Raw genomic sequence first — 27,451 nt, 5'->3', positions numbered from 1 at the left:
ACAATCTGTAATAAATCTGTTTTATGTTGTGACGTGGGGGTGAAGTGTTATCAGTGGGAGGACACTTGATGAGAAGAGCATTTTATATAAGGGGTTTCACATTTAACATTAAATTAACTACGTTAATATAATAGAAGACACACGGACAGCACGATCATGATGAAGCATGACTAAACTAGACGACACCACAAACCACTACAGCGACACAACACGGATTGTAAATGACAGCCTTATATTTATTTATTTGTTTATTATTGAATATTTGATTATTCTGCTACCTCCTGTTATCGCTGAACTAAACTTTCGGCACGAGACTTTCAGCGCGAGCTCTTCAGCGCGAGTTCTTCTGTGCGCGTTCGATGTACGTTGCTCCAGAGTTTGAAAAAACACAAGAACAAACGAATTACTTGTTATATTCCTTGTTGACACTTGTGGAAGATATTTTACTGTAGTTGGCTTCGTTTTTTTTGTGTTGTTGTATGTCAAATGTAAAACAAAGTTCAAACTTAGCGCCCTTGGAAGCAGAAGGAGGTAGGAAGAAAAATTGTATTAATCCAAAAGAGTGATTTATTTAATTTAAAACGAAGGGAGATGTGATTGTTGTTTTGTTTTCAGTAAGAGCTGCGGCTCATAACATAAAGTTGAGTTCATGTGCAAGTTTGCTAGGAGTGACGCATTTAAAGTTTGGACCCTGTTCTACACATTATCTATGAGGTATGGTGCTAGGGCATTTGTGTTTATTTTTTATTTTTTGCCACATTTTGTAGTTTTCACGGTGTCAAATGTCGGTGGCGAAAGGAGGAGAGAATAAAGATACACCAGTCGAAGCTCCGAGCATTGTTTGTGTGATTAATCCAAGTGGTCCGCTACACGGATGACTAAAGCGAACATACCAGAGAACGAGTAGGCTACAGATAAACACGAAAACACTCAAACTTACCCATGCACAGTGGCGTGCACAATTAGACCTCAACTCTGCCCTTTATCAACGAAAGTGCCCTTTTGAAACTTCGTTTTTTATTATTATCATTTTACTGAGGTCGGTTTGAAATGATCTTTTGAAAACCTGAGCGATTAAAAACAATGCCCTGAAATGCGCCACCACCTCGCACACACCCGACCTCTCTATTCCTTTGTCACACCAGATGCGCTGCAGCAGCAGTTCAGTTCAGCGAGTGGAAGGAAGCGTCTTCAGCACAGCACACACGCTCACAGATAGACTTCTTCTCCCGTCCCCACCAGCCAGGTCACATACACATCAAGTCAAATCGTACCGTTTGCCCTCTAAGCCCAACGTGAAATCATTTTGTTGTGCAGTAAAATGTCTCATACAGCACCAAACTACTAAGCATTTTTAGCCGATGGTCACCTGATAAACTAGTCGCACTAGCCCAAATCAGTGATAGATAACGTGAGGACGACCACATACAAATAATTAAGGTAGAGTTTGCAAATCTATGTGTTAAGCTGAACGTTTTCTGTTGTATACATTCGTTTGTGAAAGAAGAAACGGGAAGTTCCCCATTACCTGTGAAAAATGTCCATCTGCATTCGTGTAATGACAACAGTCAGTAGCCTATAACTCATTCTCGTACTTTTTGGTCTTTTTACTGTCTTAATTGTAAGCCTATATTGATTTACTAATTGCAAAATATATGCAACAATGCCTGCAGACAGTGGAGGGTAAACAGAAGTTAACTGAAGGACAATGACTATAGTTAATATTGGATATGGATTTTATCAGTTGGCGGTGTGACTTTTTCCATTGAAAACTCACGTTTAGAGAATGTTACTAATAAAAGTCAAATTTCATTCAACATGCGCTTGTAATTTTTTTATAATGAATTGTTCCACGTGCGCTAAAAAGTGCCCCCCCCTTCCCCCCAGCACTTGCCCCCCAAAATGTCTGTGCACGCCACTGCCCATGCACACACCACATACTCTCATACAGAACACATACTCTTTAACGATAATGTCGAATTTAGATTAGTGGTAGACAATGAGTGGCAGTAGCCGCTCGGTGGTTGATGGCTGATGCTGCGGTGTTACGTGAACTGTGGATTTTGGGGAGGTTGTTTTCTCTTTCGGTTAATTTTGGTTTAACAGGTGGATTGCCTCGGTACGGGTGGATTATGTCGGCCAATCGAAGATCGTGATTTGGATGAGGGGGAGGATATTCGGCTTCATAATCTGCATGACGGAGTTGCTGGAAGTTGCCGGGAGGCGACGCGAGCATTTATTGCCTTTACGGTTGTGTGTGACTTTTGAGAAACTGTAGCTCATGATTCTCATGTGAGAGGTGAGGGTTTGTGCGATAGCTTTTGTCATGAATAGCGTTGTGAAAATCGCCACCATGGAGTAAGAACGTAGTAGCATGTGCACAATTATATATACACCCATGCAGGGATATTTTATAAGAAACACCAGTATAGAGGCGGGCACCGTGTATGTATATTTGTTTGAGATTATCGTCGTAGATATATTTTCTTTATTTATGTTAGTAAGGTGTGAGTCTTGCTTTGTTAACTTAGTGTAGTATATTTTGTTTGTTTCTTTTCTTTGGTGCCGTCTACTGCTCCTTTCCTTGGTTGGTTTATGGTCAATCGTGTATTTTTGTACGTACGTGTCTGTTCAGTGTTTTGCTGCGTGGAAAAGGCTCTTCTACCCATTACCACTCTGCAGTAAAGCGTTTTCTTACGTATCCGTCTGGTTTTCGCGTTCTTCTTTAATTTCATCTTGTCCACTACGCACATGCTACTACCCCACACCCCAAACCTAGACCCATGACATCGTGGGGTCGTAACAGACGTAATCTAGACTAACAATATAAACCAATACAAAGCGAAATATATTACAAATTGCACAAATACTAAATGCGATGCCATTCGCTCGCAGAGGTTTAAATGACGCTGATGGCGTGTAGGAACATTCACTGATAACCATACATCTATAATAATAAACCCTTTAAATTTAGTGCTGTCGTTAACGGTCTACCACTGTAGATTCACGTACCCTCCTATAATCTTAATTCGACGTTATCGCTAAACAGTATTCTGAACTAGTAATATAGAGCTGTCTAGCTGGATGTCGGCTAGTATTTCACTCAACATAATTTTTAAACAAAAGTTATGAACCATCTTCATTTCAACAAATGGCGATTCGGAGCTCGTCGGGATGATTTTAAGCGAGTGGCCGGCCGATACGCAGAGTCACCCAAGAGTCTTTAGATGTCTGTCAGCAGAGGCAGGCGGCGTTTCTGGACAACGGAGACCACAGTCACGCAGCACTGGTCACACTAAGTGCCACGATTATGTGGCAGCTGCCACAAAGGTGCCATTTCTGGGTGGCACAGTGGTCACTTTCGTGCTGCTTACATGCTACTTACACGCCAAACAGGGACCGCACTCTTACAGGAAATTTAGCAGAAAGACGCGCCTCTTAATGACCTCTGATATGTTTTGTGATTGGCCAGATGCAGTTCGATTAGCTCTGAGTTTGTTTGCTCATCCTACGTATCCCGGATGAACCGCATTTCAACCTGAACCTGAATTTCAACCCGAACCTGAATTTCGACCTGAACCTGAATTACAACCCGAACCTGAATTTCGACCCGAACCTGAATTACGACCCGAACCTGAATTTTGACCCGAACCTGAATTGCGACCCGAACCTGAATTGCGACCCGAACCTGAATTTCGACCTGAACCTGAATTTTAACTCGAATTTTTGCATACCTGCGAGGATTTTACAGACTGTTTTTTCAAGTAATAATGATTTCAGGTTCAGGTTCTGGTGACACTATAATAGCTCCATACCACTCCGTTCTGCTGTTTATCAGCCTGTTATGTCTGTCGGGTTTTAATGACAGCGGCTGCACTAAATCTCGACCTTTCCATTAATGCGAGTTTTCATGATGTGACGAGGAAGGCTGTGAAACTCGCTACACATCCCAGCCTCACTGCTCAGCTCGTACGGTAACACACCGTGGCCTTACACATGTACGTCTTATAAACAAGTAGGCTACCATACACTGCGCATTTGGAATAAAGGATTTAACGGATGGTTTTTAAAGGAGAGAACAGAGAGAATGAGGAAAACTATTTGCTCCACGTTTGTCTCGTGTCTCCAGCGTTTTTCCATCGCACTTTGACTTCGGTAATCTGACTTAAGTTTTCATTGTTTTACATACAGCTTCTCGAAGATGTTATAAGTCAGATTTCAAAGCTAGCGCTAATTGAAACGTCCATTTAACGCAAACCCTCATCCTGCGGTCGGACGTGAACGCGCGCCACCGGGAGCGCGCAACCGGGAGCGCGTTTATAAACGCCGCACCAGCAAAAACGCAAATGCGAGTCGCTCTCGGGAGTGGAAACGTCTCTTCTGTATAGCAAGGTAGAGGAACATCCCGAGACGAACTCTAACAGAACTTCAGCCACTGATTGCTCGGTTGTCGTCTTAATTTGGAAAAGAAAATGATGTGGGGGCTTCTGCTTGGTCTCGTTTCCGTAGTTGCCACTTTACACGCAGACGCACGACTCACCAAGCGGTATGTGATCGGTGCCTGTCCCAGTCACTGCGACACGGCCATGTGCCCCACCATGCCAAAGGACTGTTGGACGGGGCAGGTTTTGGACCGGTGTAACTGCTGTTCAGTGTGCGCGTCTGGCGAGGGTGAATCCTGCGGTGGCGTCGGGAAACTGGGCGACCCGGTATGTGGAGAGGGCTTGGAGTGTTCCGTTAGCGGCGGCGTGGGTCACTCCTCTACCGTCAGGACCAGAGGGAAAAGCGGGGTTTGTGTCTGCAAAAGTGGCGACCCGGTATGTGGCAGCGATGGCGTCTCCTACCGGAACATGTGCGAATTGAAGCGTGTTAGTACCCGAGCACAGACGCGCCAGCAGCCGCCAGTTCTGCTCATCCAGCGGGGCGCTTGCGGGAAAGGTGAGAACTCGGTACACAGCGTGATGATGTTTCCTAGAAACCCAGTAGCATGTACCTACTGGACAAATTAGTGTGAGTCAAATATGCTAACTTTGCTTCAATACAGTAGGTGTGTGTGTGTGTGTGTGTTTGTGTGATCATTTGTAGCAGCTTAATTTCAGCCAATATACCCTTCAGCATTAGTCATGTGTATTTTAACCAGTAACAGCTTTCAGATTTATAACAGTCTTATTACTGTCCACTCTGGTACTCTGGAACAACTCTTTAATGAACATTTACTTTAAAAGTCACCACATTAGAAACTCATCTTTGTTGAACACCATACACACACCACAAACACCTCAGACACAAATACCAAAATACAGAAATATCCCAAGTGCTTAGCAGATGCAGCTGTGGCGGTGATCACATCAGTCGGCCGCCTTGTGCTCTGAAACGGACCGGTGCTGAATGCCAAACTGGTAGGGTGGTGCTGATAAATGGAAGGAGTTTCTTTAATGTGTTACATTTTGAAAACACCAGTTGCAGCAGTTACTGCAGATGATTTTGAAATGCGAATTTAAACTGCTCAAACTGCAGCAACCAGTTTCTTTGTAATACAGACACACACTGCAGTTTTAATCATCATGCAGACATACAGACACAGCACAGGTTTAATCATCATACAGGCACCCAACACACCAGTTTTAATCATCATATAGAGACACACACTGCATGGGCCTCTAGGCCATGTTAGAAGATTACAATCACACATGGAATGTTTTCTTGATGTAACAGGATACTTTAATGTGAACTTGTTAGTGTGTGTGTGTGTGTGTGTGTGTGTGTATGTGTGTGTGAGTGTGGAAGTGTGCCTACCCATAAACTTCTTAGAGCCTTTCTGTCTTTTCCTGCTGCATGTAGACTGTGTGCATGCTGGGTTTTATATCTGGGGTCAGGTATAGGCTAACAGAAAATGGACACTATTATTATTCCTTAAAACTGGAAGGATTCTGGTTCCTTTCTCTATATGTTTATATTTAAAAGCATAAAACATATTCAGGCCCAACAAAAACATTTCAGGTCCAGGGGAGCCAGGTTGCCATTTGCCAGGTGTTGATTGGAGTTTTAAGTGGTTTCCTGAATTAACACCATTCAGAGCTGGTGATGATGTCCACCTCACCCTGCCAGAGGCTCACCTGAGAGACAGCCAAGTGACATCACACACAACTCACCCCCTCTCTCCATCTCGCACCTCTCTCTCTCCCTCTCTCTTCCTCCCTCTCTCTCTCTCCCTCTGTTTCTCCCCCTCTCTCACTCCCTCTTTCTCTCTCCCCTCTCTCTCCACCCTTTCTCTATCCCTCTCCCTCTTTCCCTCCCCTTCTCCCTCTCATTTTCTTTCTCGCTCCCTCTCTTTCTCTTTCCCTCCCTCTCTCTCTATAACAGACACACACTCTCCATCAGTGGAACATATGAGCTTCTATCTCTACATGACTCATGTGTGTGAGAGCAAAGGAGAAGAAGATATTTGCTGTTCATGGCTGATCCAGGGTCAGTTTCCCTGAAGGTCTGATTGCAGCTTTGGTCAGTGAGGTTCTAAATGATAGCAGCTCACAGCTGTTCTGTGGTCAGCTAGAGTCAGGCTCCAGGGTTTGAAGCTTGGCTAAAGGACACCAAAGCGGCACAAGGCCTGGAGTGACATCAGGTGCAGCGCGTGTGCTGATTCCATGTGAGAAACTCTGCCCTGCTGAGGGCTGACGTCAGCGAGTTGCAAAGAGCAGTATGTCACCCCACAGGCCCTCCCACAGCCCCTCCCACAGCCCACACAGCCCCTCCCACTACTCCCACACGCGGTGCCTTCGGCGGGCTGTCACGGAGCTGACAGAAAAGCTGTCCAAATTCAGCTTGACACTGCAACTGATTGTTCTAGAAACGCATCACACTCTGAAGCCATGAGACATGTTCCGCTGACTGGAGCAGTCCCACAAGTGTGTGTGTGTGTGTGTGTGTGTGTGTGTGAGGAGAGTGAGAGTGTGGGGTCATGTCTTATAATTGTGAGGTTTGAAACTGGCCTACTCAAGGCATATTTCTGAAGTGTGTGTGAGTGAGTGAATGAGTATGTGAGTGAATGTGTGAGTTTGTGCATACCAACCTCACATCCTGCTGCTAGATCCACAGGATGATTCTTTAGGTAACATCAGTCAGATAAGAGAGAGAGAGATAGAGACAGTGAGACACAGAAACAGATAGACAAAGCTTTACAGAGGACAAATGTGATGGTATCTTGTGAAAGCATGTGCCTGGCAACTTAAAAAGCTCTTGAGTTCATAAGCTGTGTGTCCGTGTGTTTGTGTGTATTTGTGTGTATATAGTTTTCATGAACATTTCAGATGTACTAGTAGTTACACCAGAAGATAAGACAAACTTTCAACTTAAAAGCAGACTTAAAGGAGACTTTAAATGATAAATTCCGCACTTTAAGGTTTTATTTTTGTTTAATACTTTTACAAGTACTTTTACTTTTGAAGTAGAAGGTGGTGACAGAGAAAATACAGCATGGTGCTGTGAGAACCTGGTGTGGTTCGGGAGCAGGACTGAGTGAGGAGTATCACTCCCGAGTGAGGAGTAAAACTCCAGAGTGAGGAGTGAGACTGCATTGAGGCTGCAGTAACTGTGAGTAGTGGATGAGAGGCTAAACGTCTGCTGCACTTTCTGTCTGTTGTCTTGTCTGTCTGTTGTCTTGTTTGTCTGTTGCCTTTGATTCCAGTGCCAGGAGCCTCCCTGCACAACCCAGCAATGTCCATAAAAATAACTTCCTAACTGTCCGTCCAGTACAGGCCAGTAGGACTTTCCCACGCTAAAGATCCTTTTCCTGATTTCCTCTCCATCCACGTACTTCAACAGAACTCAGAGGGGCACAGGGCACTTGAGGCCTGTTCAGCCCACAGACCCTGCCGAAGTATTTGCAAGACCTTCGGTTGGAATGTGCCTTTGAGGCTGGATTGTAGTTTTGAGGCTGGATTGTTGGATTATAGCTTTGAGGTTGGGCGACGCCCCCTTTCGCCCCCCATGGCATCGGCCCTGGCTTTGACTGTTAAGATATGTTGTAACTAAAAAGCTGTAACACAATTGTGCAACTTAACTGTAAGTTTTGGGTTGAACTATGATGCTGTCCTATAAGTGTATGTGTAGTAATTGGCCTTCATGCAGTAGCCAACCAGAAATGTCTTCGTGCACATTAGATGAGTGGCAGAATCCTGCCTTGTTATATATATTAAATGTGTTTGTATGTTAAATTTGGATCAGTAAAGGAGATTTGCAATAGACCAGAAATCCAGATGTCTTTAGGCCTCCGGTGCAGGACTGTCATCTGTACAGAGTGAATTGCAGAGGCACTACAGTGGTGGTCAGTAGTATGTTTGTAGTTTATTCACATTAGCTCCTGCTCTCTCAGTTTAATTCATCAATACTTTATTGGCATGAATGAAACACACTGCTGCCAAATCAGTTCATGTAAGTGTAAACGTAAAGATAACAGCCAGTATTAAAGACAGTATTATAAGTTGCAATATATCACTAGGAATTTTGTTGTTTACAGAGTAATTACAAATCATAAAAAAATAAAATGAGCCAAAATAATTTCTAAATATGTAATAATCAGTAATCATCTGTTTGCTTGTCCTCACTGGTTGTCCCTCAGGTGGTGACAGGCTGACACGTATGGTGTTGTGTGTGTGTGTGATCAGTTCACTCTTCTCTCCTAATATGTACAGCAGTTTCTCAGTGTCACTGCAGTGCTGGAACTCAGGGGAGACGTTCATTACTTTCCTGTAGAATTCACTTATAATGGGATCATATTTAGGACATTCAGTAAGAAAGTGCAGCTCTGTCTCCACCATTGAGAGATCACAGTAGGAACACAGTCTGGTCTCTCTGTGTAACCAGCTCTGTCTGCACCACTGAGAGATCACAGTGGGAACACAGTCTGGTCTCTCTGTGTAACCAGCCCTGTCTGCACCACTGAGAGATCACAGTGGGAACACAGTCTGGTCTCTCTGTGTAACCAGCAGTGTTGGGAACGTTACTTTAAAAAAGTAATTAGTTATAGTTACTCACTACTTGTTCAAAAAAGTAACTGAGTTAGTAACTGAATTACTCTATAATAAAAGTAACTCGTTACCAGGGAAAGTAACTATTTGCGTTACAGTTAAAAAAAGGTTATATGCCAATTAATTAAGTTTTTTTTTTTAAAGCAGTTTTCACAGTCAGTTGAAATGAGTAGATCAGAAAATTGTTTAACTTTTGATATTTATTGCACATCCACAGACCAGTGCAGGATAAAATCCTTTAAAATCCCAAATCTTTGAGAAAAAAAAAAAAAAGCAAAAGTAAACAGTTACACTATATAAAGTTTACATCTATGCAATTAAATTCTCTCAACCTGAGACAACTGGTTTGTTTACAACAGAAGTAAACTTAACAATACAACCTCTATTCTTAATTAAATAAATCAAATACCCAGTCTGGTAGACATTCAGGAACTTCAAGTATTTTCTTAAATAATGTTTATATCGTCTTGAAAGTTCTAGTTTTCTTCGGCTTGCACCTGACGCCATTTCGGCCTCTTCTCCGTTTGTGTCGTGTCACTCGCGTGCTTCGGCGCGCGTGTAAAAACACTGGCTCTGATTGGCTACCATAACGCTGCCTTAGCCAATCGCTTACTGACTTGTTAAGTTAAAAAGGTGTTACACCGAGAACTGTGACCTATCGAGATCTGTTACTCCTCACTAGCCTGGGCAGCGGTCCGCTCGGATTACTGTTAGTATATCAATATATAGTAACGCACCGCTTTTAATGACCAGTAACGTCAGCGGCGTTGTAACGACAGGAAAAGTAACTAATTATATTATCCCGTTACTGACAAAATGACGACGTTACCTAACGCCGTTATTTTTAACGGCGTTATTCGCAACACTGGTAACCAGCTCTGTTTGCACCACTGAGAGCTCACAGTGAGAACACAGTCTGGTCTCTCTGTGTAACCAGCTCTGTCTGCACCACTGAGAGCTCACAGTGAGAACACAGTCTGGTCTCTCTGTGTAACCAGCTCTGTCTCCACCACTGAGAGATCACAGTGGGAAGGGAACACAGTCTGGTCTCTCTGTGTAACCAGCTCTATCTGCACCACTGAGAGATCACAGTGGGAACACAGTCTGGTCTCTCTGTGTAACCAGCTCTGTCTCCACCACTGAGAGCTCACAGTGAGAACACAGTCTGGTCTCTCTGTGTAACCAGCTCTGTCTGCACCACTGAGAGATCACAGCGGGAACACAGTCTGGTCTCTCTGTGTAACCAGCTCTGTCTGCACCACTGAGAGATCACAGCGGGAACACAGTCTGGTCTCTCTGTGTAACCAGCTCTGTCTGCACCACTGAGAGATCACAGCGGGAACACAGTCTGGTCTCTCTGTGTAACCAGCTCTGTCTGCACCACTGAGAGATCACAGTGGGAACACAGTCTGGTCTCTCTGTGTAACCAGCTCTGTCTGCACCACTGAGAGCTCACAGTGGGAACACAGTCTGGTCTCTCTGTGTAACCAGCTCTGTCTCCACCACTGAGAGATCACAGTGGGAACACAGTCTGGTCTCTCTGTGTAACCAGCTCTGTCTGCACCACTGAGAGCTCACAGTGGGAACGCAGTCTGGTCTCTCTGTGTAACCAGCTCTGTCTGCACCACTGAGAGATCACAGTGGGAACACAGTCTGGTCTCTCTGTGTAACCAGCTCTGTCTCCACCACTGAGAGATCACAGTGGGAACACAGTCTGGTCTCTCTGTGTAACCAGCTCTGTCTGCACCACTGAGAGATCACAGCGGGAACACAGTCTGGTCTCTCTGTGTAACCAGCTCTGTCTGTGCCGGTCAGTATCAATGGTCAGACTCACTGAGTCTGTACATCGTCAATATCTTTCTCAGTTTCTTGTCTTTGATTGTTGTCAGTTAGGTCACTAAAGTATCTCTCTCTCTTTATCTGTCTCTCTCCCCTTCTGTCTCTCTCCCTTTATCACATGATCCAGTTCATTATTTCCGACCATAATCAATGTAACATAATCCAGTTCCCTCACTGAGACCACATGCCTTTATCTATCTTTGTAAGATTAGAAACAGAAGGTTGGTCGTTAGAATAACAATCCTGCTGATTAAAGAGTCCAGAAGGAAGAATGGGTGTTAAGAATGCTTAAGAAGAAGCAGGTGATTTTGATCTCTAGATGTGCATTAAGAATAGCCTCAACCTCGCAAAGGTTTGGTCCAAGGTCACCATATAGATTATATTTTAAATTATTTGTATAATGTGCCCTTTATTTGTATAGCGCTCTTCACAACACGTTGTCATAAAGCAGCTTTACAATCTTTACAGATTAACAATCTTATGGGTCCAAGTCCCTAATGAGCAAGCCAGAGGCGACAGTGGCGAGGAAAAACTCCCTATGATGGTGGGGATTAGGAAGAAACCTCGGGAGGACCAAGACTCAAAAGGGAACCCATCCTCCATTGGGCGGCCCATTAGCACAAGTCCGTGGTGCGCAGGGTGGTTCTACAGTAGTAGTCATAGTTCTTGTTCCCCAGCTAAGTATAACGGATAACAGGGGAGAACAGAACTCAATCGTGGAAATAATCTACGTGGACTGGCAGGTCCCTGGAAGACAGCCACACCCGTAGCCCAGGACGGAATGACAAGGCCGGAAGGCGACGTTAATCTACACCATGCTTGTGGCCGGCAGAGTTCTTCAGCAAGGCCTTGCGGGCCAGCTGTCAGGTCAACCTGCAGCGGCGCACCAGGGCTCTGGCATTGGGCACCGCCACATCCCCTTCCTGGTCAGCGAACATAGGCGGAGCTTAACTGTAAAGGCACTCGAAGGGAGACATGCCCAAAGATGAGTGTTAAAGGGTGTTGTAGGCGTACTCCGTGCACATCAGCCGATCAGACCAGGATGCGGGATTGGAGGAGGCCAGACATCGGAACATCTGCTCAAGGTCCTGGTTGATCAGCTCCGTCTGGCCATTGCTCTGGGGGTGAAAGCAAGAGGAGAGGCTGGCCCTGGCACCCAGGAGCTTGAGGAAAGCACTCCAGAACTGACTGGTGAACTGCGGTCCGTGGTCAGAAACCACATTCACTGGGAAGCCGTGAGCACGAACCACGTGCTGCAGGAAGACTGAAGCAGTCTCACGAGCGCAGGGGAGTGTAGGCAGGGCTATAAACTTAGATTTAGAAAAGCGGTCCACAATAACAAGGCTCACCGTGTTGCCCCGAGAGGGGGGCAACCTGGTCACAAAGTCCATGGAGAGGTGCAACCAGGGACGGGAAGGGACCGGAAGTGGGTGAAGTAGCCCCGCGAGTTTGGACCGTGGGCTTTTCCCCTGGGCACACACAGCGCATGCAGCCACAAAGCTGCCCACAGATTGGTCAATATTGGGCCACCAAAAATGACACTTGATTAATTCAAGGGTGCGCCATGTGCCCGGCGAACGGTGAGGCGTGAGCCCACGTACTCAGACCGAAACATAGAGCCGGCCTACAGGACCTCCCCCAGGATTGGAATCCCAATCCAAGGCCCGTTTTACGGCGGTTTCGATGTCCCATTGGACGGGAGCCACGATCTTGGTGGTGGGAATCATGGTCTTCCCATAGGTGAGAGAAGGCATTGGGCTTAATATTTTTGGACCCGGGATGGTCAAAATCGAAGGAGTACACCCAAGAAGTTGTTTGTTCTTGCTTATCTACATTTGGCACCCAAACAAAACTCTCCTTGAAGGGTGTCATCTTGGTTACCTGCTCCTTCCCTTAAATAGAGACTGTCAGAGGATGGCTCTTACTTTCCACCGCAAACTTTGACACAAAAGCTGTACCAGACCAAACTCTGTGTAACGCGGTGAGCATGGGAGTGTACACACTGCATGTAAAAAACACAGAGAGGTGGTCCCAAGCACCGGCTCACACTGACCGTGAGATTGGCGAAGCCAATAGTCAGTGTGACAGAGGAATGCGTACACACAACAAATGCGTACAACGGCATGACCACAACGATTCAGCAGTGATCGGTCACAACCAACCTCCTTAAATGACAAGGATAACAGGTGTGATGGATCACTGCTGATTGCACCTATTCCGACTGGTACTGACTCGTGAGGCCCCCTCCTGTGGTAGCCAGAGGAATGGCACCCGAGTCAGCCCTGATATTCTGGCTCCCACCCTGTCTGGATGAACCCGCCACTCACTGCTTGATTGTCTGTGTCACCACCAATGCTTATGCAGTCACCAGCCACTTTATTACACCTTGAAAGTACCAGGTTGGACCTCTTTTGCCTTCAGAACTGCCTTAATCCTTCGTGGCATAGATTCAACAAGGTACTGGAAACATTCCTCAGAGAGTCTGGTCCATATTGACATGATAGCATCACACAGTTGCTACAGATTTGTCGGCTGCACATCCATGATGCAAATCTCCCATTCCACCACATCCCAAAGGTGTTCTATTGGATTAAGATCTGGTGACTGTGGAGGCTATTAGAGTACATTGTCGTGATCAAGAAACCAGTCTGACATGATTCACGCTTTATGACATGGCGCGTTGTCCTGCTGGAAGAACATGGGTACACTGTGGTCATAAAGGGATGGACATGGTCAGCAACAATACTCAATTGGTACTAATTGGCCCAAAGTGTGCCAGGAAAATATTTCCCACACCATTGCACCACCACCACCAGCCTGAACCGTTGATACACGGCAGGATGGATCCATGCTTTCATGTTCTTGATACCAATTTCTGACCCTACCATCCAAATGTCACAGAAGAGATCGAGACTCATCAGACCAGGCAACGTTTTTCCAAACGTTGTTTTGGACCATTCTCTGTAAACCCTAGAGATGGTTGTGCATGAAATTCCCAGAACATCAGCAGTTTCTGAAATACTCAGACCAGCCCATCTGGCACCAACAACCATGCTACGTTCAAAGTCACTTAAATCACCTTTCTTCACCTTTCTGATGCTCGGTTTGAACTGCAGCAGATCGTCTTGGCCATGTCTACATGCCTAAATGCATTGAGGTGCTGCCATGTGATTGGCTGATTTGACATTTGCGTTAATGTGCAGTTGGACAGGTGTACCTAATAAGTGAGTGTAGAATCACACCCAAGGAAATACATATGGACATAACCAGACGTAGACTACATCTCCACACACCCAAAGGGGCGGGAACGGGGCTGTACCATGACACTCATTAGTTATTAGTTCCTATTCTGCCATATTGTAGAAACAAAATTTTATGGCATCATTGTGTTGACATGCCAGTGTGATCACATGCCAGTGTAGTGACGTGCCAGTGTGATGACCTGCCATTGAATTCCTGACAGCAACATTCTGGTTGTAAAATGAAGGTAAGGTCCTTCCTGGGGAACTCTCCTCTTGTGGACCAGGAAGACCTGAGCCAGCCAAGGCTGTAATTAGCCAAGGCTATAATTAGTTGAGATGTTGCAGGCCAGGAAGAGAATCCACGCCACGCTGGATGTGGCTTTGTCAGGCTGGACTGGAGCTCCTGTCCTCTCTCCTAACCACACGTCTTCCCCTGCATGAACCACAGCTGCTTTCCTCTCTCTCTCTCTCTCTCTCTCTCTCTCTCTCTCTCTCTCTCTCTCCTTCTTTCCTCTCTCTCTCTTTCTCTTTCCTCGCTCTCTCACTCTCTCTCTCTATTTCTCTATCTTTCCAGATTCAGATTCAAATAAGCTTTATTGGCATGACTATAATCTACAACAATATTGCCAAAGCATTATAATAGATGAGAAAAATATCTCTCTTCTCTCTTTCTCTTCTCTCTTTCTTGCAACTGGTGTGTTTCAGTCGTGCACATCTAAATACTGTGGCACTGTCTGACACTCTGGGTTATGGAACATAGATTCAAATAAAAGTGGCATTTTGTGCTTCTAGTTTACAAAGGGGAAATTTATGATGAGCTTTTGAGAAGTGATGATAGACTTTTTATGGAAGAAAGCGACTTCACCCTTTCAGTCAGTGGTGAAATTACAGAGGACTGTAGTCAACAATTCCAGACACGTCTAAGGATGCTTCTGAACTGCCCATGTGAGGGTGAGAAAGAGAGAGAGAGCGAGAAGGAGAGAGAGAAACAGAGAGAGAGAATAGCTTGTACTAGTATCCAGCAACCCATGTATATTTTTACAGAAAATGGGTCTGTTTTTAGTTAAGTGCTAGTTTGATGTTGTGGACTTGTCGAGGTGATGTAATTGAATATTTTCAGTGGTTTGTTCTAAGCTGCATGTTTTTGTCTGATTGTGTCTTGCCCTTCCCTGTCTCCAGCCCAGGATAACCCAAACAGCCTCAGGTACAAGTTCAATTTCATCGCTGATGTGGTGGAGAAGATCATCCCTGCTGTCGTTCATATTGAACTGTACCGCAAGTAAGCCAGGCACCAGAGTGCCATTTACTTCATGAAGAACTACTCTACAGTACATCTCTCTACCTCTCTATCTTCCTCAACTCTCTGTCTACCTCTCTCTGTCTTTCTTTCCATCTCTTTCAATTTTTCTATTTAATTTGACAATGCTTTATTGACATGAATGTAATAAAATACATACGCTTTCTTAACATGTAATGACCAATAACCAATTGTTTGATTGTCCTCAGTGTCTGAGTTCCAACACTGCAGTGTCACTGCAGTGTTGGAACTCAGGGGAGATTCTCATTACTCCTATATAATTCATTTCGAAGTGGGAACACAGTCTGGCCTTTCTGGGTAACCAGCTCTGTCTAAGCCAGCAAGTTTCAATGGCCAGACTGTGCTCACTGAGTCTGTACATTTTCAATATCTTCCTCAGTTTCTTGTCTTTGATTGTTGTCATGTAGGTTGCCAATGTGTAGTCTCGATTTTGCATAGTTTCAGTCCAGTAGGTGATGCAATTTAGTTTTTGTTTGGTTTGATTGGGTCTGATGTTTTCAGTGAGTGTGTGGACAGGCTGATTATTGTCAGTGATGGTGTTTGGTTTGATTGGGTCTGATGTTTTGAGCGAGCGTGTGGACAGGCTGATTATTGTCAGTGATGGTGTTTGGTTTTAGGTCCCTGAGACTCAGGACCATCTGACTGAGGGGAAACCCCTCCATGTTCAGTTCCTGACTAGCCAGTGCTTTATAATGGAGGGATTGGGGATTACTAGATTTGATATGTTTCCAAAAATGTATAGGTCTTTTCTGAATATATAATATAATTGGATATTATCCTAGTTCAGCTCTGTAGGCATTATTGGGTTTTTTTCTCTGTACATGTAGGATGTTTTTTACAGAAGTCTGTATGCAGGGTTTCAATTGGACATTTATTCCAATTTAAGCAATCATCATTTGTTAGGGGTCCCCACGCCTCACTGCTATATCATGCAATTGGTTTAATTACTGATTTGAATAATTTAAGTCAAATTTAAATTTTCAAATTTGATCGATTTTTTTATAGCAAACAGGGCTCTTCTTGCTTTTTCTTTGAGCTCCTTCACAGCTGAGCCAAAACTTTCTGTAGAACTAATTGTTATCCCTAGATAAGTGTATGTTTTGGTTGGTTCAATGTTGGTGTTGTTAAATGTAAAAACATAATTCCCTTGACATTTGGTTCTATTCTGAAATATTACTTTTTTGCAGTTTATTTTCAGTACCCAATTTTCACAAAATGTTTTCAGTATGTTTGCAGTAGCCTCTCTGGTGGGGGACAGCAGAATGAGATCGTCTGCATACAGGAGGCATTTAACTGTGGCATCACCCATAGAGAGGCGGGATTTCATCAGTCTGATCAAGTTTTTCAGACAGTTCACTAATACATATATTAGAATTGGGCTCAGACTGCAGCCTTGTCTCACTCCTCATAACTGTAGACAGAATTCAGTTCTGAACGTTCCAACTTTCACTGTGCATCTACTGTGATTTATACATTGATTTAATGATGTCATACACTTTCCCCCAGCACCATTTTCAATAAGTTTATAAAATAATTCTTCATGCCAAATTGAATTGAACTTTATTAAAGTCTACAAAACAAGAAAGATTTTGCCTTTCTTTTGGTTTACATATTTATCAATTGGAGTGTGGAGAATTAATATCTCAGATGGTAACAGGGTGGCTAGTCAGGGGTGAACCGTGCGAGCCACCTCGTGGTTTTGGGTAGGAAGGACCCAACAGCTGAGTTTACTGGGAGTGAGAACAAAGGGACAAAAGGGAGCAGCCGGGAGCAGGTAGAGGAAAGGAAATGGGTAAAGTCCCTGAATGGATTGAGCAGGAAGAAAACAAAGGACTCTAGGGGAAGGACTGGCTCTCTCGTTCAGTGAAGCAAAAAACAGAAATAAACTTCCCAACCACAAGTAGCCAAAAGAAAAACACACAGAGAGGGAGGCAAACTAGTCCTTCTAGACTTTTGAGCAAACGCTTCTGGAGAAGTTGGGAAGTTAACCCAAAACCAGAGAGAGAGGGACTCGAGAGTAAAGAAGAAAAGAGGCCCAAGAGCAAGTCCCGTAACCTCTAGCAAAAAATATCAGCCGAGCTGTATGAACACTGACCTGCAATTCAGCAGCTGGTCTCCTGGATAGAGCTGCTTATATATAGCTGCTTATATAGAGGTGCCAAACAGGTGTTGCTTGTTTGACTTGATTAGCCCATTGGCCCTTACACAGATGTTTAATAATTTGGTAAGAAGTCTTTTGCTCAGATTATGTTCTGTTGGATAGTTTGTTATTCTGCTGTTGTAGAATAACTTGCCCAGGTTAGTGTCGACACAGATCCCTCTGTAATTGTTTGGGTCAAATTTAACACCAGTTTTGAATATGGGGATTATGAGTCTTTCTCTCTGTCTCACTCTTTATTGGTTTGACAGAGTACACTGGCTATGTTGCAAAGCAATGCAGTAAATGTTTTAGTTAACAAATGACTTCAAGTTGCTTGTAGATTATATTATGTTTCCTGTTTCCTGTTGTCCTACCTCTCTGTCTATTACTGTTTCTCTATCTTTCTCTCTTTCTCTCTCTCTGTCTGTTTCTCTTTCTCTGTCTGTTTCTCTCTCTCACTCTGTCTCTCTCTCTGTCTCTCCATCTGTCTCCCTCTCTCTCTTTGTCTCTCTCTGTCTGTCTGTCTCCCTCTGTTAGGATGGTGTATTCAAAGCGTGAAATGGCAGTGGCGAGTGGTTCAGGTTTTGTTGTTTCCGACGACGGACTCATAGTGACCAACGCCCATGTGGTGGCCAATAAGAATCGAGTGAAGGTGGAGCTAAAGAACGGCATCTCGTATGACGCCGAGATCAAAGATGTTGATGAGAAGTCTGACATTGCCCTCCTGAAGATCGACTCTCTGGTAGGGGTCCGCATACATTAGTGACTCAGCCAGGCTCAAAACCTTTGTTTCACAAGCAAGCAGACATCTTCGGGTGAAGACTGACAGGTGTGACACAGACCTGATCACTGACGTTTATGGAGGCTCCAGTGTCCCTGCAGCATGTCTGCTGTCTCCTGTCTCCCACACACATCCTTCAGCTGCATTAATGTCAGAGAAGAGGTGGAGGCAAAAAAGACTGTGTTGGAGGAGACACTAAGTCCAGGGATGGCATGTTCCAGGAGGCAGGGGGGGCAAAGGGCCTTGGGGGCATGGGGCATGGGGGGCAGGGGTGTCCTGATTAAAGATGGAAATGAAGAATTATGAAGCAGAGTGAAACAAAGACAGACAGACAGAGACGGTCAGACAGAGACAGTCAGCCTGATGAAAAGGTTAAGCAGAACCCAGGAAGTGGTGGAAAGTAAAGGTTTAACTGGGAGTGATGTTTAACTGGGAGTGATGTTTAACTGGGGGTGATGTTTAACTGGGGGTGATGTTTAACTGGGAGTGATGTTTAACTGGGAGTGATGTTTAACTGGGGGTGATGTCCAACTGGGAGAGATGTTTAACTGGGGCTGATGTAAGTACAAAGTAAATCAATGTATTTGTATAGGCCTAGTGCTTTTTACAACGCCTGTTGTCACAACGCAGTGTTATACACCTCTGAGCCCCCAGTGAGAAAACCAAAGGCAACGGGAGAACCTCCCTAGTGCATGAGAAGAAACTTGGAGAGGAACCAGGACCCAAAGAGGAGACCCGTCCTCTTATATAAACACTTCAATAATGGTTGATGAGGTGTAGGTCGAAAACCTGGCACACAAACATCCCACCAGGTCATGGAGGTGGGGTGAAGGGGGCGGGGTTAACGGCAGGGGGCATTGGTGCTGTTAGGAGGTGCCATAGCAGCTAAGACAGGTTGAGACTCAGTACCAGCAGGACATCAGGAGTAGAATCACCTCATCAGGACATCAGTAGTGGGATTACCTCAGCAGGACATGAGTAGTGGGATTACCTCAGCAGGACATGAGTAGTGGGATTACCTCAGCAGGACATGAGTAGTGGGATTACCTCAGCAGGACATCAGTAGTGGGATTACCTCAGCAGGACATCAGTAGTGGGATTACCTCAGCAGAACATGAGTAGTGGGATTACCTCAGCAGGACATGAGTAGTGGGATTACCTCAGCAGGACATGAGTAGTGGGATTACCTCAGCAGGACATGAGTAGTGGGATTACCTCAGCAGAACATGAGTAGTGGGATTACCTCAGCAGGACATCAGTAGTGGGATTACCTCAGCAGGACATCAGTAGTGGGATTACCTCAGCAGGACATCAGTAGTGGGATTACCTCAGCAGCAGTAGTGGGATAGTAGTGTTTACACATCTAAATCTTCAAGATGTAACTCACACACACACACACACGGGTTTAAAGCCTGGCTTAACCACAGAACCGTGTGTGTGTGTGTGTGTGAGAGAGAGAGCATGTATGTGTCTGTGTGGGTTTAAGTCTGGCCGAACCACAGGATGTGTCCCTGTAAGCACTTACAGGACTCTCTCCCCCTCTTGCACTTCTGGTGCTGTTTTAAATGCGTGCATGCATGTGGGAGTGTGTGTGTGTGTGTGTGTGTGTGTGTGTGTGTGTGTGTGTGTGTGTGTGTGTGTGTGTGTGTGTGTGTGTGTGTGTGTGTGTGTGTGTGTGGTGTTAAAGTGGGTCAGTGCAGTCAGTCTTCCCCACTCTGCCAAACCCACCATCAGTTGGGCCACAGAATGGATAGCACATGTTTGGAGTGGTAAACCTCCCCATCCCTTCTCCCACTCCCTCACTCCCTCTCTCCCTCTCTCCCTCTCTCTAAAAGTAACATTCTTGTTCTGCTTGTCTGTATTGTGATTCTCACTGCCGTGTCTCTAGCTGGCTGGCTCACCTGGATTCTGAGTCTCACACGGACTGCTGGGTGGTTGTCTCCCTCCCCTAAAGAGAGTACTGCTTCTCTTCACACTGAGTACTGCTTCTCTTCACACTGAGTACTGCTCCTTCACACTGAGTACTGCTTCTCTTCACACTGAGTACTGCTTCTCTTCACACTGAGTACTGCTCCTTCACACTGAGTACTGCTTCTCTTCACACTGAGTACTGCTTCTCTTCACACTGAGTACTGCTCCTTCACACTGAGTACTGCTTCTCTTCACACTGAGTACTGCTTCTCTTCAAACTGAGTACTGCTCCTTCACACTGAGTACTGCTTCTCTTCACACTGAGTACTGCTTCTCTTCACACTGAGTACTGTTCCTTCACACTGAGTACTGCTTCTCTTCACACTGAGTACTGCTCCTTCACACTGAGTACTGCTTCTCTTCACACTGAGTACTGCTTCTCTTCACACTGAGTACTGCTCCTTCACACTGAGTACTGCTTCTCTTCACACTGAGTACTGCTTCTCTTCACACTGAGTACTGCTCCTTTACACTGAGTACTGCTTCTCTTCACACTGAGTACTGCTCCTTCACACTGAGTGCTGCTTCTCTTCACACTGAGTACTGCTCCTTCACACTGAGTACTGCTTCTCTTCACACTGAGTACTGCTCCTTCACACTGAGTACTGCTTCTCTTCACACTGAGTACTGCTTCTCTTCACACTGAGTACTGCTTCTCTTCACACTGAGTACTGCTTCTCTTCACACTGAGTACTGGTTCTCTTCACACTGAGTACTGCTTCTCTTCACACTGAGTACTGCTTCTCTTCACACTGAGTACTGCTTCTCTTCACACTGAGTACTGGTTCTCTTCACACTGAGTACTGCTTCTCTTCACACTGAGTACTGCTCCTTTACACTGAGTACTGCTCCTTCACACTGAGTACTGCTTCTCTTCACACTGAGTACTCTCTTTTTGTGTCACTCTCTCTCCCTCAGTCATTCTTTCTCTGTCTCTCTCTCTTTCAGTCATTTTGTCTCTCTGTCACTCTCTCAGTGGCTGTATGTTTCTCTGGGGTTAGGGTTAGTTAGGGTTAATTATGGTTAGTTCGGGTTAGTTATGGGTTAAATAGAGTTAGTTATGGGTTAGTTGGGGTTAGCTATGGGATAGTTAGGGTTAATTAGGGGTGGTTAGGGTTAGTTAGCATTGGCTCTGCTGTGGAGACATGATGGAAATGTTTTCAAACATAAGATGCTTCAAACATAAGAGAGTGAGAGAAAGAGAAAGAGAGGAACAAGAAGAGAAACAGAAAAGAAGAGACAGATGGAGAGAAAGAAACAGAAAGAGGAAGAGAAAGAGTCTGAGAGAATATGAGAAAGAAAGAAAAAACATGGGAAACAAGGGAAAACAAAAATGCTTCCATCTGTGTAGTGGAGATGAAGGAGATCTAACTGTGTAGAGGGCGGATCTAACTCCATGTAGAGGGCGGATCTAACTCCATGTAGAGGGCGGATCTAATGTCGTGTAGAGGGTGGATCTAACTCCATGTAGAGGGCGGATCTAACTCCATGTAGAGGGCGGATCTAACTCCATGTAGAGGGCGGATCTAACTCCATGTAGAGGGCGGATCTAACTCCATGTAGAGGGCGGATCTAACTCCATGTAGAGGGCGGATCTAACGACGTGTAGAGGGCGGATCTAATGTCGTGTAGAGGGCGGATCTAATGTCGTGTAGAGGGTGGATCTAACTCCATGTAGAGGGCGGATCTAACTCCATGTAGAGGGCGGATCTAACTCCATGTAGAGGGCGGATCTAACGACATGTAGAGGGCGGATCTAACGACATGTAGAGGGCGGATCTAACGACATGTAGAGGGCGGATCTAACGACATGTAGAGGGCGGATCTAACGACATGTAGAGGGCGGATCTAACGACATATAGAGGGCGGATCTAACTCCATGTAGAGGGCTGATCTAATGTTGTGTAGAGGGCGGATCTAACTCCATGTAGAGGGCTGATCTAATGTCGTGTAGAGGGCGGAGGCAGGACGAGGCACGAAGTCCGATGCAAACTTTATTTGTTACTTTATTTGTGGTGATAATAGCGCAGACAACGCACATATAACACAACACTTACAAGACGTGCAAGACTCAGACATAGACGAGCACAATACACTGCGCAAACGCACATTAAATAGACAAATCACATAAGCCCCGAGTGATCATGAGACAAGCCACAGGTGAGACCGATGAACACGCACAACCACACCCGCGGAACTACATAGACGGACATAACCAGACGTAGACAACATGAACACGCCCCCGGGGGGAGGGGCCCTGGGTCGTAGCGTGACAGTCACTACGTTAAGATCGTTTTACACTGATACAAATAACCATGACAGAAGGAAAATGAGTGATGCTTTCTATACGGTTTTGAGCACGCAAAATTACACTGTTGTTAGTGATATTCGAATTCTTCTCACGTGATGTTTGCTAAATTATAGTTTAAATGTATTTACGTTTAAAGGCTAAGATGGAAGCTTACTTTTTAAAATTCTCAATGATATTGGCGATAAGAGACACAGAAAATACACAATACATGGAGTGGCCGATAATAATTGTTGTGTCTGAAAAGCAGAGGTGGACGAAGTACACAAACCAAGTACTTGAGTTAAAGTACTTGAGTTAAAGTACAGATACTCGAGTTAAAACATTACTGCAGTACAAGTAGAAGTCCCCCCTTTAGTCCTCTACTTGAGTTAAAGTACAAATGTATTGGTTTTCAAATATACTTATGTACTGAAAGCAAAAGTAAAGGTTCTAGTATTGTGCACCATGAACACACCCGAAGCGTGAACACACCCGAAGCGTGAACACACCCGAACCATGAACACACCCGAACCATGAACACACCCGAACCATGAACACAACTGAACCATGAAGAGATCCTAACTGTCAAGACTGTTGGGAGTGTGTTGGGGGGGGGGGGGGGGGGGGGGTATTCTGGAAATAGGTCCGAGGAGGAAGTGGAAAAGCACATTTCCACATTTCCATCCCTGATCCCCTCTGGTCTCTCTGTTCTGGACACAGGTTTTTAGTTACATGGTACATGCTTTTAGTTACATCTGCTCTTGACATTACTGACATTACAGGCTTATAAATCTGCTATAATTTGTAATAAATAAAATGTGGATGTCATGTTCCAGGGCTCTTGAAATTGGTACCAAATCTTAGCAGCCGTGTAAGATTTTGCAGGCCTGAATGCTAACAGTTCATGTGCAGTAATGGAGGTCCTCATCTGCTCTCCAGAATAAACTCCCTGTGCTGTTGCTGGGGCGTTCGGCGGATCTCAGACCAGGCGAGTTCGTGGTTGCCATTGGCAGCCCATTTTCCCTCCAAAACACAGTTACCACGGGGATTGTGAGCACCACCCAAAGAGGTGGGAGGGAACTGGGCCTGCGAAATTCTGACATGGACTACATCCAGACAGATGCCATCATTAACGTGAGTGTGCACACGCAGAACACATAATTAACGTGAGTGTACACACGCAGAACACATCATTAACGTGAGTGTGCACACGCAGAACACATCATTAACGTGAGTGTACACACGCAGAACACATTAACGTGAGTGTGCACACGCAGAACACATCATTAACGTGAGTGTGCACACGCAGAACACATCATTAACGTGAGTGTACACACGCAGAACACATCATTAACGTGAGTGTGCACACGCAGAACACATCATTAACGTGAGTGTGCACACGCAGAACACATCATTAACGTGAGTGTGCACACGCAGAACACATCATTAACGTGAGTGTGCACACGCAGAACACATCAACGTGAGTGTACACACGCAGAACACATCATTAACGTGAGTGTGCACACGCAGAGCACATCATTAACGTGAGTGTGCACACGCAGAACACATCATTAACGTGAGTGTGCACATCATTAACGTGAGTGTGCACACGCAGAACACATCATTAACGTGAGTGTGCACACGCAGAACACATCATTAACGTGAGTGTGCACACGCAGAACACATCATTAACGTGAGTGTGCACACGCAGAACACATCATTAACGTGAGTGTGCACACGCAGAACACATCATTAACGTGAGTGTACACACGCAGAACACATCATTAACGTGAGTGTGCACACGCAGAACACATCATTAACGTGAGTGTGCACACGCAGAACACATCATTAACGTGAGTGTGCACACGCAGAACACATCATTAACATGAGTGTGCACACGCAGAACACATCATTAACGTGAGTGTGCACACGCAGAACACATCATTAACGTGAGTGTACACACGCAGAGCACATAATTAACGTGAGTGTGCACACGCAGAACACATCATTAACGTGAGTGTACACACGCAGAACATATTTTCTAAATATATATGTAGAAATACATATTTCTAACTCACGGATTAGCTGTCTGTAACTCATGGCAAATACACTCCACATTTCCATACTCTCCAGTAACTTTCGTAATTTGTTTCCACTTTAACAGTATGGAAATTCAGGAGGACCTCTGGTGAATCTGGTCAGTATTTCTTTGTATTTTGTTATTGGGCGTATGTGAGTGAAAGAGAAAGGGAGAGAGTAAGAGTGAATGTGTGAGCGAGAGTGATCGAGAGAGTGAGAGATAGAGTGAGTGTCTTGACCACTGCTGGAGCATTTCAGACGTGTGTGCTCTGCAGGATGGTGAGGTCATTGGTATCAACACCCTGAAGGTGACTGCAGGCATCTCCTTCGCCATCCCTTCTGACAAGATACGCCAGTTCCTCAACGAGTCCTATGAAAGACAGAGAGGTTCCCAAAATGTCTTTTGTTCCTTCTCGACCTGCACAGACCACAGGCGTCATGTGACTTTATCAACGTTCAGCGCTGTGTCAGGGTCGGAGAACAGTGACTTACATGCTGGTCATTTGGTTCTTTGACAGGTAGAGGAACAAGTAAGAAAAAGTACATTGGCATTCGAATGATGACTCTGAGCCCTGAGTAAGTAACCATAACCCTAACCCGCTAAAGCTAACCCCCTAACCCTTTAAGCCTAATCCTAACCCTAACCCTCTAACCCTAACCCCCTAACCCTAACCCCCTAACTCTAACTCTCTAACCCTAACACCCTAAAGCCTGGTTTATACTTGAGGGTCCGCGCGGCGAAAATGACGTAATCGCTGTGGCTCCGCCCGTGCGCGAGGGCCTCGTGCACCTCTCGAATTTTGTAAAGCCTGGTTTATACTTTCGCGAGCGACCGTAGCGCGCGACTCCGCCCACCTCGCGCGACCCTGCGCGAGCGGTGTAGGCGTTTATACTTTCGCGAACGACGCTGCAGTGTTCTCCGAAACGATAGGTGGCGATAGGTGGCAGTGGAGAATAAAAACCCCTGCAAAACCGGGGAAAGAACATTTTTACCTGACCAGAGACCGTATATATACACCAGGCATCAAACATAAATATGGCTTTGCAATGTTGTCCGAAACGATATGTGTTAGTATAAAGAAACACCCCTCAAAAAAAGGGGAATTAACATTTACCTGACGCATTTTGATGTTGCTTTGTGTTTCAGGTTTGAAAAGTGCTGGAATTTAGGCTAAAGTACATTAAAATGTTGAAATTACGTTAACAAATACGAGCCTCTTGTAATTCCAGGACGAAACATGAGAGAACGTGAAGTCGTTAAGATTGGGCGTTTTGAAAATAAACAACCATTAAATAATGTGATAAAAAAGCGAATTATTTCGATTCATTTCGAGTATATGTATAAATATTTAACTTAATTAAGTTTAACGTGCTGGGAAATATTGAAATGGACCTTTAAAGTGACATACAAGTGCTTTAATTCCACCTTATAAAGGTGTATGAACCCGGCAAACATGACTTTGTCCATCGCGCTGAAGCGCGGCGCGCGCGAAGTTACAAAATTCGAGAGGTGCACGACCTCGCGCCGCGACAGCGCGCAAGGCCCTCGCGCACGGGCGGAGCCACAGCGATTACGTCATTTTCGCCGCGCGTACCCTCGTACCCTTTATACTACCACATATCGTTTCGGACAACATTGCAAAGCCATATTTATGTTTGATGCCTGATGTGTATATATACGGTCTCTGGTCAGGTAAAATTTTTCTTTCCCCGGTTTTGCAGAGGTTTTTTATTCTCCACTGCCACCTATCGCCACCTATCGTTTCGGAGAACACTGCAGTGACTACTGTGCCTACACCGCTCGCGCAGGGTCGCGCGAGGTGGGCGGAGTCGCGCGCTACGGTCGCTCGCGAAAGTATAAACCAGGCTTAACCTCTAATCCTTTAATCCTAAAGCCTGGTTTAAGCCTGGTTTATACTCGACGCGCCGCGAGCGGCGCGAGGGTCCGCGCGGCGAAAATGACGTAATCGCTGTGGCTCCGCCCGTGCGCGAGGGCCTCGCGCGCTGTCGCGGCGCGAGGTCGTGCACCTCTCGAATTTTGTAACTTCGCGCGCGCGCCGCGCTTCAGCGCGATGGACAAAGTCATGTTTGCCGGGCTCATACACCTATACAAGGTGGAATTAAAGCACTTGTACGTCACTTTAAAGGTCCATTTCAATATTTCCCAGCACGTTAAACTTAATTAAGTTAAATATTTATACATATACTCGAAATGAATCGAAATCATTCGCTTTTTTATCACATTATTTAATGGTTGTTTATTTTCAAAACACCCAGACGTCTAACGTCTTCACGTTCTCTCATGTTTCGTCCTGGAATTACAAGAGGCTCGTATTTGTTAACGTATCGTTTCGGACAACACTGCAAAGCCATATTTACGTTTGATGCCTGATGTGTATATATACGGTCTCTGGTCAGGTAAAAATGTTCTTTCACCGGTTTTGCATGGGTTTTTTATTCTCCACTGCCACCTATCGCCACCTATCGTTTCGGAGAACACTGCAGCGACGCTCGCGACGTTCGCGAAAGTAAACGCCTACACCGCTCGCGCAGGATCGCGCGAGGTGGGCGGAGCCGCGCGCTACGGTCGCTCGCGAAAGTATAAACCAGGCTTTATACTTGACGCGCCGCAAGCGGCGCGAGGGTCCGCGCGGCGAAAATGACGTAATCGCGGTGACTCCGCCCGTGCGCGAGGGTCTCGCGCGCTGTCGCGGCGCGAGGTCGTGCACCTCTCGAATTTTGTAAAGCCAGGTTTATACTTTCGC

At 45.3% G+C, this 27,451-nt stretch overlaps 1 protein-coding gene across 3 annotated transcripts in view; it reads left to right on the top strand.

Annotated features, from left to right (window-relative positions):
• The first annotated feature begins 9 nt into the window (after window positions 1–9).
• The window catches only part of LOC143480671 (serine protease HTRA1A-like), a 30,483-nt gene continuing 3,041 nt past the window's right edge, over window positions 10–27,451 (top strand). Inside the window, exons 1-7 of one of the 3 annotated variants that reach the window (XM_076978461.1) lie at window positions 10–531; window positions 15,287–15,386; window positions 18,103–18,307; window positions 23,547–23,741; window positions 24,772–24,804; window positions 24,962–25,073; window positions 25,205–25,262. In XM_076978461.1, the coding sequence (XP_076834576.1) occupies window positions 480–531; window positions 15,287–15,386; window positions 18,103–18,307; window positions 23,547–23,741; window positions 24,772–24,804; window positions 24,962–25,073; window positions 25,205–25,262 (755 nt within the window). In that variant the 5' untranslated portion in view covers window positions 10–479. Of the gene's footprint in view, window positions 532–4,289; window positions 4,939–15,286; window positions 15,387–18,102; window positions 18,308–23,546; window positions 23,742–24,771; window positions 24,805–24,961; window positions 25,074–25,204; window positions 25,263–27,451 lie in introns of those variants that run through there. The other 2 variants (XM_076978460.1, XM_076978459.1) reach the window with 2 other exon arrangements.

The sequence above is a fragment of the Brachyhypopomus gauderio genome, chromosome 17 (genome assembly GCF_052324685.1).
Source record: "Brachyhypopomus gauderio isolate BG-103 chromosome 17, BGAUD_0.2, whole genome shotgun sequence".
NCBI classification, from domain to species: domain Eukaryota; kingdom Metazoa; phylum Chordata; class Actinopteri; order Gymnotiformes; family Hypopomidae; genus Brachyhypopomus; species Brachyhypopomus gauderio.
This window is presented reverse-complemented; position numbering and strand designations above follow the sequence as displayed.